Source organism: Pelophylax lessonae (assembly GCF_965119305.1).
Source record: "Pelophylax lessonae genome assembly, chromosome: 1".
Taxonomy (NCBI): Eukaryota; Metazoa; Chordata; class Amphibia; order Anura; family Ranidae; genus Pelophylax; species Pelophylax lessonae.
Genome location: NC_138768.1, coordinates 450,419,433 through 450,433,951, shown reverse-complemented (window position 1 = coordinate 450,433,951; position 14,519 = coordinate 450,419,433). Strand labels below are relative to the sequence as shown.

General features: G+C 41.1%; 1 protein-coding gene across 1 annotated transcript in view; it reads left to right on the top strand.

Moving 5' to 3' along the window:
• CILP2 (cartilage intermediate layer protein 2) overlaps positions 1 to 14,519 on the top strand; it is a 70,920-nt gene that overhangs the window by 37,760 nt on the left and 18,641 nt on the right. The window contains exon 2 of the mRNA XM_082245512.1: positions 8,084 to 8,353. Coding sequence (XP_082101638.1) covers positions 8,084 to 8,353 — 270 coding nt within the window. The remainder of the gene's footprint in view (positions 1 to 8,083; positions 8,354 to 14,519) is intronic.

The window sequence follows — 14,519 nt, the reverse complement described above, 5'->3', positions numbered from 1 at the left end:
AAAGGTCCTGGAGAATAAAATGGTGGTTGTTGCAAAATATTTGCACAGCCATTTTTAAAGCTCATACATTTTTGTTGCACACAAACACATTATAATACCATTTTTTTTAAAATAAAAGATTTTGTTGTACTGACTTTATAGATAACAAACATAATATTACAATTAAAATTTGCACGCCCGTGAAATCCCAACAAACTATGGTTCCTAAAAATCTCCACAACTGACATTTTCAAAGCCACTGTATGGTATGTTAAGTAGCATTACAGTTAACAGTTACACATGAGCTCTGGTGCTAGAATTATTGCTCTCACTGGTGTTCGCAGTCCTACCCCACATGTGTGGTGCAATCACCATTTACGTATGTGTGCGGGACCTACGTACATGTTGGAATTTGTGCATGACCATGGGGGATGGGGGTGCTTTCATATTGTTGTTGTTGTTAATTTATTACAACTATTTTAATAAAATATATTTTCTTATACTGGTTCTTTTATTTATTTTTTGTCTTTTATTAAATTCATTATTATCACAAGGGGTGAACAACATCCCTTTTGATAGCTGGGGCAGTGACAGGTCCTCTTTATGTAGAGATCTGGGATCCATTAGACCCTTGATCCTCAGCCCTCCAAAGCAGACATAAAATCCAAGATCAGTTTGATTAGCTGCTTCACTGGCCAGCAACGGCCAGTTAACAAAGAACTGAAACCGGAAGTGACTAAATTCTTATTGCTTCCGGTGTAACGTGAGAATTACCTACCCCGTGAGAAAAACCTACCCTCGTCACTTCCGGCCAGAAACAGCTGAGCAGCGCAGCAGTGCGCATGCTCACAGCCCCGGATACCTAATGGAACAGCTGAGGAGCTGACTAGTGCGCATGCTCACAGCCCCGGATACCTAATGGAACAGCTGAGGAGCTGACTAGTGCGCATGCGCACTAGTATGAAAAGATCACGGTGTACCGTGAAATAAACCTACCCACGCGGCGGTTACATAAAACAGCTGTGCTGCAATATGAGTCATCTCCGCTCCTGTCCCTGTCACTTCCCTGATCTGGGATAGTAAATATAAAAGCGGCTCTCGGCTCCGTCATTTATGTTTTCATACACCCGCCGCCGCTTTTATATTTAGTTGCCGAGATCAGGGAAGTGACAGGGACAGGAGCGGAGATGACTCGTATTGCAGCACAGCTGTTTTAATGTAACCGCTGCATTACATACAGTGCCGTGCACCGGAAGTGACGAGGGGTAGGTTTTTCTCACGGGTAGGTAATTCTCATGGAACACCGGCTTCATTCATCACAGAGGAGGAGGTGGAACAGATGTTCCCTCTCATTCTCTGTTGACAGTTGGCCTGACAGTTTGCAGCAGTTCTGGGCTCCCTGATGGAACAGGAAAGGCCGGGAATGGCAGCAGGCGGTGGCAGGAGGAAAGGGCCCCCTTCTAAGCCCTATAAAAGTAGTCGGTGGCTGTCCATCTGCTTGGTTTACTTTTACGTGAAAGCCCATTCCAAGCCAGCTGCTAGTTTTGATACCAGGATCATGACCGCTGCTGGTCCATTCCCTCTGGTGGATGGAGGGCAGGTATAACAGTGGCTGGTCCATAGTCTGTAAATGCAGCTTCTCTTGCAGCCATGTCTGTAAATGTATGCAGCATGGGCTATACCGGCCTTTTTCAACCAGGGTGCCTTAGAGTTTCTTTAGGGATGCATTGGCAAAATGCCTAAGAATTGCTCAAAAATGGTATGTAAGCCAGCGTGTGGGAAGGCTGCCTTTTAGTTACACCAAATCACAGGTTTTCATTGTGTACTATATTTCAACCTTCTAGCTGCCGCTGTCCTAACGTCCAATGGCATCAACATTTCATTAGAAGGATGTCAGTTGCCTGCATAGCATTCTTGTTTGACCCTCCTCTGCCCCTCTCCATCCATGGTGGGGTCACATTAGCTGGAGTAATGGAGAAACATTGGAATACTAGTCAGTACCAGTTTGCAAAAGTGTATTTGCTTAGAAAGAATAAATCACCCCTAACGTTGGGTGTCCTACTTGAACTTGTGGATGTTGCTGCATTATGTAAAACTATTAGAATAGTTTGTACATTTTAGAATAGGGTGCCTCGAGACTATCCATCATTTTTAAAGAGTGCTTTAAGATTGTACATAATTTTTAAAGGATGCCTTAACTGAAAAAAGGTTAAGAAACACTGGGCTAAACTACTGAACAGAAAAGTCAGCATTAGTCCAAATTTCCGACAATTGGTGACATATAAAGGTTTTAAAGTAAACCTTCTTGGCTGCTTTTGGGCATATTTGCATATCTTACCTCCCAACTTTTCAAAATTAAAAATGGGCACAAGACCTCAGTGCTTCCAAACCAACCCCAATGTCATCACATCACATACCTCCCACCCATATACTTTTGGAATAGAAAGAATTGTAACTGTTGCTAAAACATTGTGACTTTTTAGGGATGATTAGCTATAAAAGCAAAACAAGCCTTCCTTCTATTTTTCTATATTTATTATTTTCTTTGTGGTTGCTGTTTGCAGATAAATCAATGTCCTTGATTGCACTCATATGTAGAAACTATACTGTTGAGTTTAAGAGACGTAATATAATCATACTTTTTGCCCCATTGGTATGCCTTGGTTTACAGGGATGATGACAGTAAACATCTTATCCTTTTCTACAATATTATTTATAATACTATTTTTCACTGTACCTCGTTATTGCAGAACGTGGCAAGTTGCCTGTATCAATGAATAGGAAATCCATTGTACTGAAACAGCAGAAAGAAATCCTGGATCTGTCTAATGGATACAATTGTATACAGTCAGTTAGGGAATAAGATATGTTTATTTAATGCTAATCCCTTTTTTAAAATTTGGCTTAAAGTGGAATGGCATTTGGTTTTCCTGCATTTGACCCATACCATTATGCTCTGATAGAAATGTTATACTATAACTTGCAAATTGAAGTGTTTAGGGTAGAAGCTAATGTAAGCCATTCCATCTCCACATGGTATGACTTGCTTTCGCAGTGGTTTCACTGACTATCTACAGTAATCCCAAGAAACTGAGTATGGTCCAGAAGCTGTCTGTGTTTTTATATGTCAAATTAGGGATGTGGATGCCAAATATTTAAAGAAATAAAACATAACTTCTATATTAAATACAGAATTACAAGCCTTTCCACTGAGGGAATACTTCAAGCCCTAAAATAAAAGATAGATAATCAGCGCAAACATACCTAAAACAGATATAAAAAATTGCCAACTGAACACTTTAATGCCAATACACAATACCTCAATAAAATATCCAATCAAATACAATTGTGAAGCACAAACAGCTAATAATAAATAAACATATCTCTAAAGTTCATACGTGGGTGACGTCATGCGTGGCTCCTCCCCCGTACGCGTTATGTTCTGGGAGTCCCTGCTGATGAAGTCCCGACATAAAATGTACAGGGGAGGAGCCACGCATGATGTCACCCACAGCCATCTTTCTGGTTTGATGTACTATCTTGGAGAGCACGATATATGCACTTGTTACAAGTGCTGGATTTGTAAGCTTGACTGACCACCGGGGTGGTACATATTCCTCCATTGAGGAAAGTGCATATTGACCATCTTGATTTCAGGGGTTTTATAAATGAGGTGAGTGGCCAATAATGTCCTTGGTGGAGGTGTTACACTTATTTTGGCACTTCCATGCTTAATTTGGATGCATATCTTAACAGCGGCTGATGCTCCTCAATTCATCTATTGATTAATGTATATGAACTTTGGAGATATGGACATTTTTTATTATATCATTTTTTTTATTAGCTGTTTGCACTGCACTATTGTATACGATTGGATATACTTAAAGCCCAACTACAGGAATTAGAAAAAAATCTTCCCTTGCAGTGCCCCCCCTCTTCCCACGCACTGCAAGGGATAATGCTCATTATGTCTATGTGTGATGTAATATGGAGAAATATTTACCTTAACCACACTCCATCAAGCTCCTTCCAGTAGTGCATCTGGACCCCTGCAGCCTCCTCTATAAACTGCACACAGTAGCAGTCATACACCCACACCTAAACATACAATGCAGGGTGTGCCTGTTCCTGTACCCTATAGACATAACAAGCTAATTTAACCCGAAAGTGTAGTTTTTTTCCACAAGGGTAGATTTTTCTCTAATTCCTAAAGTGGAACTTTACATTTGTTTTCTATATTGTTGACATGGGTTAAAGTGGAAATAAAGGAAAAACTTTTCATTTTGGATTGCGTAAAGAAAGGTTACAACCACTGTCCTTTTTTTCCATGAATGTGTCCCATTGTAAAGCAAAAATTAGTGCAGGGCTATCAAATATGGTGCAACCCATACATATGTGAAATAACAATGAGGTATTAAATGAATAACACTAAATAATTAGGTGAACATAACAGTCCATAAAGTGATGAATGTGAATCTAAAAAAAAGGGCAAAAGAGTTCCAGAAAGGTGATGTCAAAGCGGAAGGCTTGAATCCCAAGGAAGAGACAGGAATACACCCGTGATGTATATATCAAAGTGGCAGCTTACCAGAAGCTGAGGCCTCCAACCTAATGGAATGGCCAAACATGCTTGGATATCAATCCGAGTGAATCGTATCCTTCATGGACCAGGGAGACCAAATGTGTTCCACTACACCATATAGAATGTTTGAACTCCAGACGTAGTATCATGAATGTGTAGGGGGAAATAAGGTGCACATAGCGTAATCCTGTTTTATATTACACACAAAAATTTATTGAAATTGCACTTACAATAGGTAATCTGCATGAAGGCACATCAAAGACAGAAGGCAAAGCCGCGGCATCCCGCGTGTGTGGAAGAGCTGGCGTCTAGGGGGCGTGACAGTCGTGCGTCCGGTACCGCCCGACCGGTTTCGTCATACGTGACATCGTTATTCATTTAATACCTCATTGTTATTTCACATTTGTATGGGTTGCACCATATTTGATAGCGCTGCACTAATTTTTGCTTTACATTGTTTGATTTACAATTAATCAAGTGTTTTTCAGCTGCTTTCACCACTATCAAATTTATATAATTTTATTTATCAACTCATTTGTAGCGCAGGATATTTTTGGATTTGTAAATGTGTCCCATTGGGAGATTTCCCTTTACTTCTAGATGAGCCCTCTGCATACTGCAATACACCGTTTCCAGCAAAGTAATTCCTTTCTGGCTACTCCCTGTTCTGCTCTGCGAAATGAAAATGCTACAGTGCCAATATGAGGCAGATAGACACAAGTTGTAGGAGAGCTACAAGGTCCAGGTCTGGTCACTGACCTGCAATATAATAGAAGTAAGATATACCTGTGAATGTGGAAAAAGTCTGCATCACAAGTAAAAAAATCTTCCTGGCAGTCCAATCCTCATGGAGACCAAATGGACAGATTAATTTGGTCAAAGCCACATCTGAAGTCGCACCGAAATGCAGCTTTGAAATTGTGCAATTTCAGAAGAAGTCACATGATTTCAAAGCCGCAGTCAATGTGAACGGGGGCTAAGTCTTTCAATATAGACACTAGTTCTGGTGACCCTGGTGACAACCAGGGATTCCCTCACTTTGGAGGGATTTCCTCTCACTTCCTGTTTTGACTATGGGACAGGAAGTAAAATATGCCTGTTTTCAAATCCTAATAGCTTCCACGTGTATATAAACCATCAGGTGCTAAAGTGGTTCAACTTGGTGGAAACCTACAATGGTCCATTTCGGGTTGTTGCATGCACAGATGTCTATTCAAGTCACATTGGAAATAGCCAAAAGTAGTGCATGTACCATTTTTCCAAATCGGTGTGGCACTGCAAAGTCGGTGTCGCACCGACTTGAACAGTTCAGTTTTCAGCAATAGGATGCGACTTGTCATGCAATTTGACCTGTCAAATTGGGAGACAAGTCACTCCAATGTGAACAGGGGTTACTGTTATGGGAACAAACCAAAATTTGGGATTTTTTTCACTTTTACTCTCTATAATAAAAGTAAACAGCACAAACGGGGGGGGGGGGGGGGGGGTTGAATCTATCAGGATAACAGACAAAAATAAATAAATAAGGGGCGTTCTAATCCATGTTCACTCTATCCAAAACAAAAAAAAGGCTTTGCCTTAGTTATACTTTACTATAGTGCACAGCATTTTTAAGGGTCAGTCAACCTAAAGCTCTTTTAAAAGATGTTGAAAAATCAAACTAGCTAACGATTTGTTTTACCCCTTTAGGCAACTGCAAGATAAGATCACTGCATTTGAGTACTCATGTTTGCACACCTGTGGTAACAATTATAAGGGGCTCTAACTGTATTTTTATTCATTGGAGAATGCAATAAGAGGAGCAATAGCACTCTTTCTGGTACAGGAGAATTGAGACTTTATGATGGTTAGAAAGTAAGCAGAGGACCACTGCTGAAATTATGAAGATCCTAACAGACTCCCTTTGTAGCTAAAATATTACTTTTAGTTGTGCAGAGTTTTAAACATATAGTTCTTACATTTATTTCAAGATAAAGCTAACTTTAGATAAGCCATTACCTAAATCGATTTGGCCATTCTATATCAGTTTGTGCAGAACATTGTACATACCAGTCATTTACATGTCTGATTTTTAAAGGCAGCCCTACACATCAGAGAGTGATTGAATGTATAGACATGGTTTGACATTCTTTAGGCATCTGAATCCTACTATTACCAAGAGGTTTGTCACATACCTGAAAGGAGACCAAGATGATGGGGGCTGCCTTTCTTGTATCCTCTGCTCAAGTGCCCTTGAAAATGAGACAGCTGGTTCTAAGGAACAGGAGGAACACAAGTGCTGGAAGATATTTCTTGCAGAACCTCAGACGTGAGAAGTCGATCACAAAGATAAAATACATTGGCAGGCAGGCAGGCAACAGAGGTATACATCAAACTCTATTGCTGAATCTTGGAGTAGTGCGAGCAGGCACTTCCCTGTAGCATAGAGAAGAGTCAGAGGCAGAAGCAAAGTCATAGAGCAGGCCAAGGTCAGCAACGAGTGGGTACTACAGTAGCTAATCAGAAACCAGATCAAGGTCAGGGATGAAGCTGGGGTCAGAAACTGGTTAAGCAACAGCACAGGGCGGGATCCAAAATCAGGTCAGAAGAAAGCTGGGTCGGTAACAGGGGCATGTACAAAACACAGATCAGGGATCAAGCTGAATACCAGTCAGAACTGACACTCAGACCTTACCTAAATAGGCTGCTTGGTGCCAGTACTGACCCTGGGTATGCATACATATCTGTACACATGCTGTAAAGCATGTGCCCAAACATGCACCACTCCTGCATGCATAAACTACGTGCACAGAGCCGCGAGTAAGGATGCAAGCATGTACAGGTGCCTAAGTCAGCAAATTAACAGGTATTCCAATTCCTGTTTAGCCTATTGAGGTTGAAGATGCAAAGCTGTGCTATAGACACTTCTGGTCACAGCTTTTTAAGGAGCAAACACAATAAAATGCACAAGACTTTCAAACTGCCCTTTTACTTCTTCTCCATCTAGCCTCCACTGGCAGTGTCATGATGTAATCAACATATACATGGCTCCCCATCCAGGGGTAAATGTTGTCATCTAATGTTTTTGGCCATCTCAAGCTCAGTGATCTAGATATCTAAAATATCCTAACCACAACTGGAAATACTGTTGCTTGATTTGTGAGTATTATATTTGAGGGAGGGGTAGCTTGTTTTTTTTAGGTAGCAATAGATATGAATGAGAAGGGGGGGGGGTGCATGGAAAGGGGGGGTGCATGGAAATCATGTTATTGGCAGTAAAACAGGCAGTATGTATTTTAGCATTTCAGGTTCCAAGTACCAAGGGCTGTTTGGCTGGAAAATGTATTACTAGCTCCCTCTGCCAGCCAAATTTAATTACTAAGTCTGTTTTCTGGTTTTCCAGTATTGTGCCCTGCACTTTTCAGTATTTTTGGTTGGCAGGATAAGGCCTACCAGCTTCCAAGAACTTTAAATTGAGTCCATGTGTTCCATATATATAGATCACCGGTATCCAACTCTTTTGAAATCTGTCTTATATCTCAGGTGCTACAGACTGGACCTCTTGGTTTAATGTAGACCACCCAGGAGATGATGGAGATTTTGAAACCATAGAGGCTATTCGCTTCTACTACCCACATCGTTTGTGCCTCAGACCGGTTGCCATTGAGGCCAGAACAACAGAATGGGCTACACCAACGGACACAAAGGAAGTTGTACACACTGATCCAGAGAAAGGCTTCTGGTGCATCAACAAAGAGCAACAGAAAGGCTACAACTGCTCTAACTACCATGTTCGGTTTCAGTGCCCACCTGGTAAGTAGATAATCTAGAATACTCAACTCTTCCTTTGTATCACTAAGTTGTCATTCTCATGAGTAGGGCAAAAATGTGAGATAATAAAACCATGTACAGTATCTCACAAAAGTGAGTACACCCCTCACATTTTTTTTTAAATATTTTATTATATCCTTTCATGTGAAAACACTGAAGAAATGATACTTTGCTACAATGTAAAGTAGTGAGTGTACAGCTTGTATAACAGTGTAAATTTTGGTGTCCCCTCATAATAACTCAACACACAGCCATTAATGTCTAAACCGCTGGCAACAAAAGTGAGTACACCCCTAAGTGGCAATGTCCAAATTGGGCCCAAAGTGTCATAATTTTGTGTGGCCACCCTTATTTTCCAGAAATGCCTTAACCCTCTTGGGCATGGAGTTCACCAGAGCTTTGCAGGTTGCCACTGGAGTCCTCTTCCTCTCCTTCATGATGACATCACGGAACTGGTGAATGTTAGAGACCTTGCACTCCTCCACCTTCCGTTTGAGGATGCCCCACAGATGCTCAATAAGGTTTAGGCCTGGAGACATGCTTGGCCAGTCCATCACCTTTACCCTCAGCTTCTTTAGAAAGGCAGTGGTCTTCTTGGAGGTGTTTATGGTCGTTATGTTGGAATACCTCCCTGTGGCCGAGTCTCCGAAAGGAGGGGATCATGCTTTGCTTCAGTATATCACAGTCAGAGATGTATAGTAACTAAGTAGAACTACTTCACTACTGTACTTAAGTACCGAAAGGCAGTATCAGTACTAGAGTAACATTTTTTTCTCCTACTTCCACTTTTACTTCACTACATTTTTTCAATGATTTCAATACTTCCACTACAATATTTTTTTTTTGTGCTGCATAGTTACTCGCTACAATTATAAAAATTGCCACTGGTAGAACAGTAGATGGCAGGTTTCATGAAGCTCAAAACATGTGTATTATCAGCGCATACGAAAATAAAAGCTACTGTATGTATAAATAAAAGCTGCATTTGAAATAATAAAAAACAATATGATGTTCAAACTTTTGACTTCTTTCTTTAATGACTACATAACACAGTACTTGTACTTTTACTTTCAGTACTTGAGTAGCAATTTTTTTTCAAAACTACTGGTACTTTTACTTTCAGTACTTGAGTAGCAAAATTTAAAAAAAAAAAAACTACTTGCAATACTTAAGTACATAAAATGTTGAATACTTTAGTACTTCTACTCAAGTCACTTTTTGATCGAGCACTTCCACTTCTACTCAAGTCACTTTTTGATCGAGCACTTGTACTTTTACTCAAGTATGGGTTTTCGAGTACTTTATACAACTCTGGTCACAGTACATGTTGGCATTCATGGTTCGCTCAATGAACTGTAGCTCCCCAGTGCCTGCAGCACTCCTGCAGCCCAAGACCATGACACTCCTATCACCATGCTTGACTGTAGGCAAGACACACTTGTTTTTGTACTCCTCACCTGGTTCCCACCACACATGCTTGACACCATCTGAACCAAATAAGTTCATCTTGGTCTCCTAAGACCACAGGACATGATTCCAGTAATCCATGCCCTTAGTCTGCTTGTCTTCAGCAAACTGTTTGCGGGCTTTCTTGTGTATCATAATTAGAAGAGGCTTCCTTCTGGGATGACAGCCATACATGCAGACCAATTTGATACAGTGTGCGGCGTATGGTCTGAGCACTGACAGGCTGAACCACCCCCACCCCTTCCACCTCTGCAGCAATTTGATACAGTGGCATTACTCATAAGTTTTTTTTTTTTGTTTTTTTTCCCAAAGACAACCTCTGGATATGATGCTGAGCATGTGCACTCCACTTCTTTGGTCGACCATGTTAAGGCCTGTTCTAAATGGAACCTGTCCTCTTAAACCACTGTGTGGTCTTGACCACAGTGCTACAGCTCAGTTTCAGGGTTTTGGCAATCTTCCTATAGCCTAGGCCATCTTTATGTAGAGCAACATTTCTTTTTTTCAGATCCTTAGAGAGTTCTTTGCCATGAGGTGCCATGTTGAACTTCCAGTGACCAGTATGAGAGAGTGAGAGCGATAACACCAAATTTAATGCACCTGCTCCCCATTTACACCTGAGACCTTGTAACACTAACGAGTCACATGATACCGGGGAGGGAAAATGGCTAATTGGGCCCAATTTTGACATTTTCACTTAGGGGTGTACTCACTTTTATTTCCAGCAGTTCAGACATTAATGGCTGTGTGTTGAGTTATTTTGAGGGAACAGCAAATTCACACTGTTATACAAGCTGAACGCTCACTACTTAGCAAAGTGTCATTTCTATAGTGTTGTCACATGAAAAGATATACTAAAATATTTACAAAAATGTGAGGGATGGACTCACTTTTGTGAGATTGTATCTACATTTATATCATTGTTTTACTCAAATACAGGTCTTTTTTTTTTTTTAAAATAGGTGCAGGAACTCTACTACAACCCCCAACCCCCCCCCCCCCCTTCCCACGTTACCACCCTCCAAACCAACAGTGGGTGGGGTCAAATTTTACTAACAATGGTGCAGAGTTGGGAGGGGGGGGGGTGTTACAAACAGAGTGCAGAGTTCAGGGGTGTGCTACCTGAAGAGTTCAGGCATGCCCTAATGTACATAGTGTAAAGTTCAGCCTTTTTCTACAGCTGCTTACCTTTGCATCCCCATTCCTCATCTTACTTTCACCCCTCTTAAGCTCTGACCTCTGCTTGCAAACCCCCTTCCACTGCCCCCATCTTCTCCTTTGTGTTGTTGTTTTAAGCTGAAGCACCAAGCCAGCTCTAGTACCTCCCCACACACTCTTTCACTTGCAGGGACATCATCCAGTGAGGGTGACAGGATCTGTACTGAACCACGGACACCTGCATCTCCCTTGTCCCTATCCTGCACTCAGTGGGAGCTGCTCAGGAGATCAGATCTGTGGGAGCCGATGGGAGACAAGCTGCCACTTGTAAACACAGAAGCTGGACTTAAGCCCCGTACACACGTACCGATGGTCGGCTTACAAATGTTCCTCTTTTCTCCCCGGGATGTCGGTGTCTGCTGAAAAGTGCAAAGACAGCACAAGGACAGCACAAGAATTTTGTCCGCCGACTGCAGAAGTGATGTCATGTAATGGTTAACTTTCCCTGTGTTTTCTATTTTCTGAGCATGCCCAGTCTTGCAAATCTGCGGTCTGTCGGCCGAATTGTGTACTGACAGGCGAACAATCGTCCGTTCTGGTGTCGGCATACAAATATTTTCATGTTTGCACGAAAGACTTTTGTCCGCGGATTGTGCGCAGACATCTGTCGGAGGCACCATACTAACACGCGTACAATCGGCAGATCCTTCGTCCACCGACGTTTGTATGCCGACGATCGGTACGTGTGTACGGGCCTTTACAAGTGATAGTGGTGAGCAGGGAGCAGAAGGCCTGAGCCAGAGGTAGTGGAACGGAGTTCCACCAAGTTCCAGCTGAAAAAACCCCTGCTCAAATACAATAGTGTATCTAAAGCCATTTTTATTTTTTTCGTTTTTAATAGCGTTTGAAAGGTTTTTTATTGCTGTCTGAATTCCTGCTGGTGGGATTCTCTCTTACTATTTTTTTCTGGGTGGCTATTATCACTGAAATAGAAAGCTATAAAGAATAGAAAGCTAAAAAAATGTAAATAGTAATTGGACCAGGAGGTAAAAAGAAGTCTTCCAATGGGGACATCTGCCTAGAGTGGATTTCCATTCTTTGTGCAAAGTTTTCCTCTCATTTTTCCAGGACAGGAAATGAAGGGAGATCTCCCAATGGTCCACAGAGAAAAACTTGCAGTGATTTTTAATAATTTTAGCTCCATCCAAATCAAAAAAGTTTGGGCTTTAGATATATTTAAATAGTTAAAGAATACACAGGCTAAAAAAGTATATTTTCTGACTGCCTCACATTATAAATGTGATACTGTAATGAATCATACTGGAGACAGAAGGTTGCAGCCATTGGCACGGCAGTAGCACTGCTGGCTATCAGTGTCAGATGAAGTCCAGTGCCAAACCCAAAATCTGATCAGTTCAGCTCCTAGGTTTTATAATATGCAACACTAAGTATAGGAGTCACATAGCATAGTTTACTTTTAAACTGATCTTGTGCCATAGAAGGCCCCATCCTTATGACTTGATCTATCTACCATGAAAAGGGAAAAACAAATAAAAGAAACATTTGAGGAAAAAGCTACAAAAAAGTAAAGAAAAACCCAATTTGTTCGAATCCCCTACAAAGTACAGATAATACAAATTGGCAAAAGACAAGGGAGAAACACACAACCGCAAGCGGGGTTTGCGCTTGTGTGTTTCTCCCTTGTCTTTTCACAGTTTCTAGATAACAAGTTCCCCCTTGCTTGCACAGCAATACCTCCATAGAATAGTTACTTATTAATTAGCATTTTGGGCTACCCACACGAACTGTTTTTAACCGCTTAAGCCCCGAAAGATTTTACCCCCTTCCTGACCAGGCCCTATTTTGCGATTCGGCACTGCGTGATTTTTAACGGACAATTGCGCGGTCGTGCGACGCTGTACCCAAATGAAATTGACTTCCTTTTTTCCTACAAACAGAGCTTTCTTTTGGTGGTATTTGATCACCTGTGCAATTTTTACTTTTTGCGCTATAAACAAAAAAAGAGCGTAAATTTTGAAAAAATAACAATATTTTTCACATTTTTTTATATGAAATTCCCCCCCAAAAAAAAGTAAAAATCAAAATTTTTTAACATTTTAGGCCAATTTGTTTTCTGCTACATATGTTTGGTAAAAAAAAATCCCAATAAGTGTATTTTGATTGGTTTGCGCAAAAGTTTTTGCGTTTACTAACTAAATGAAAAAATTTTGTCATTTTTATTGTTTTTTTTTTTTAACGAGTAATGGCGACGATCTGCGATTTTTTTTTGCGGAACTGCGACATTGTGGCGGACAGATCGGACCCTTGACTGACGTTTTTGACACTTTTGAGGGTACCAGTGACATTACTACAGTAATCAGTGCTATACATATGCACTGTTATTGTAAAAATGACACTGGCAGGGAAGGGGTTAACTTTATTAGTGATCAAGGGGTTAAGTGTGTCCCTAGGGGTGTGCTTCTTACTGTAAAGGGGTGTGGCTAGTGATGTAACCACAGAGACATATGATCCTACATAGCAGGATCGTATGATCTCTGCAGTTAGATCAGGGAGAATGACAGGCGGCTTTGTTTACATCAGCCGCCTGCCTTTCTCCCTCTCCACGGGGAGATCGCGAGTGACCGGCAGACTTCGGGTCCGCCGGTCACACGCGCGGACATGTTAGGGAACGAGCGGGGGCAGGAGCGCGCCTCCGGCGGCGCATGCTCGCCCCCTAGAGGCTCACAGGCTAGCGACGTATTACTAGGTCACTTTGCCTGTATGGGGCTGACCGCCGCAGTAAATGTACTTGCGGCTGTCGGCAAGTGGTTAAGAGTGTGTGTTGTAACACATATTCAAATATTGTGTGTCATTCATTGTTTCCATTGATTTTTTTTAATCTTTTTGCCATATTGATTTTTTTATATACTACCTACTTACAGCAGGGTTTTTTTTAAGGCTCCATGCACACTAGCATTTTTTAAGCTCCTAGAAGCTGTTATTAGCATGTGTTTCTGCTCCTATAAGCTAAATAGTGTTATCCTATGTATCAATGCACACTACTTTAGGCTATTAGCATTTCTTGAGCTTCAGCATCTTGGAGCAGAAAAAAAATGTTTTTGTAGAGTTTCTTGAAGCATTTTTCCAGCAGAAAAAAAAAGATGAATGCTCCTAACTGCTTCTAAATGCTACTAAAATGCTACTAGACGCTTTTTGGAGTTTTTTTTTTTCATGTACTGCAAAAAAAGCTAATAAAATGCTAATGCTTCTAAAAGCAAAAGCTTCTAAAGGCTACTAGAAGCTGGCACAAAAATGCTATTATCAGTATTTTTCATCCAGCATTTTTTTTCTAGCTTTTTTTGAGCTTATGAAAAATGCTAGTATGCATGGAGCCTAACTGTTGTGCGCTGTGGGTTGTTTAAGCTATATTAGCCCCTTCAATTTTTTAACCAGATTATAATGATTACTTACTATGGTTGACAATAGAGCTGATTGTGAAGGGGTCACTGCTTATGCATAGTGA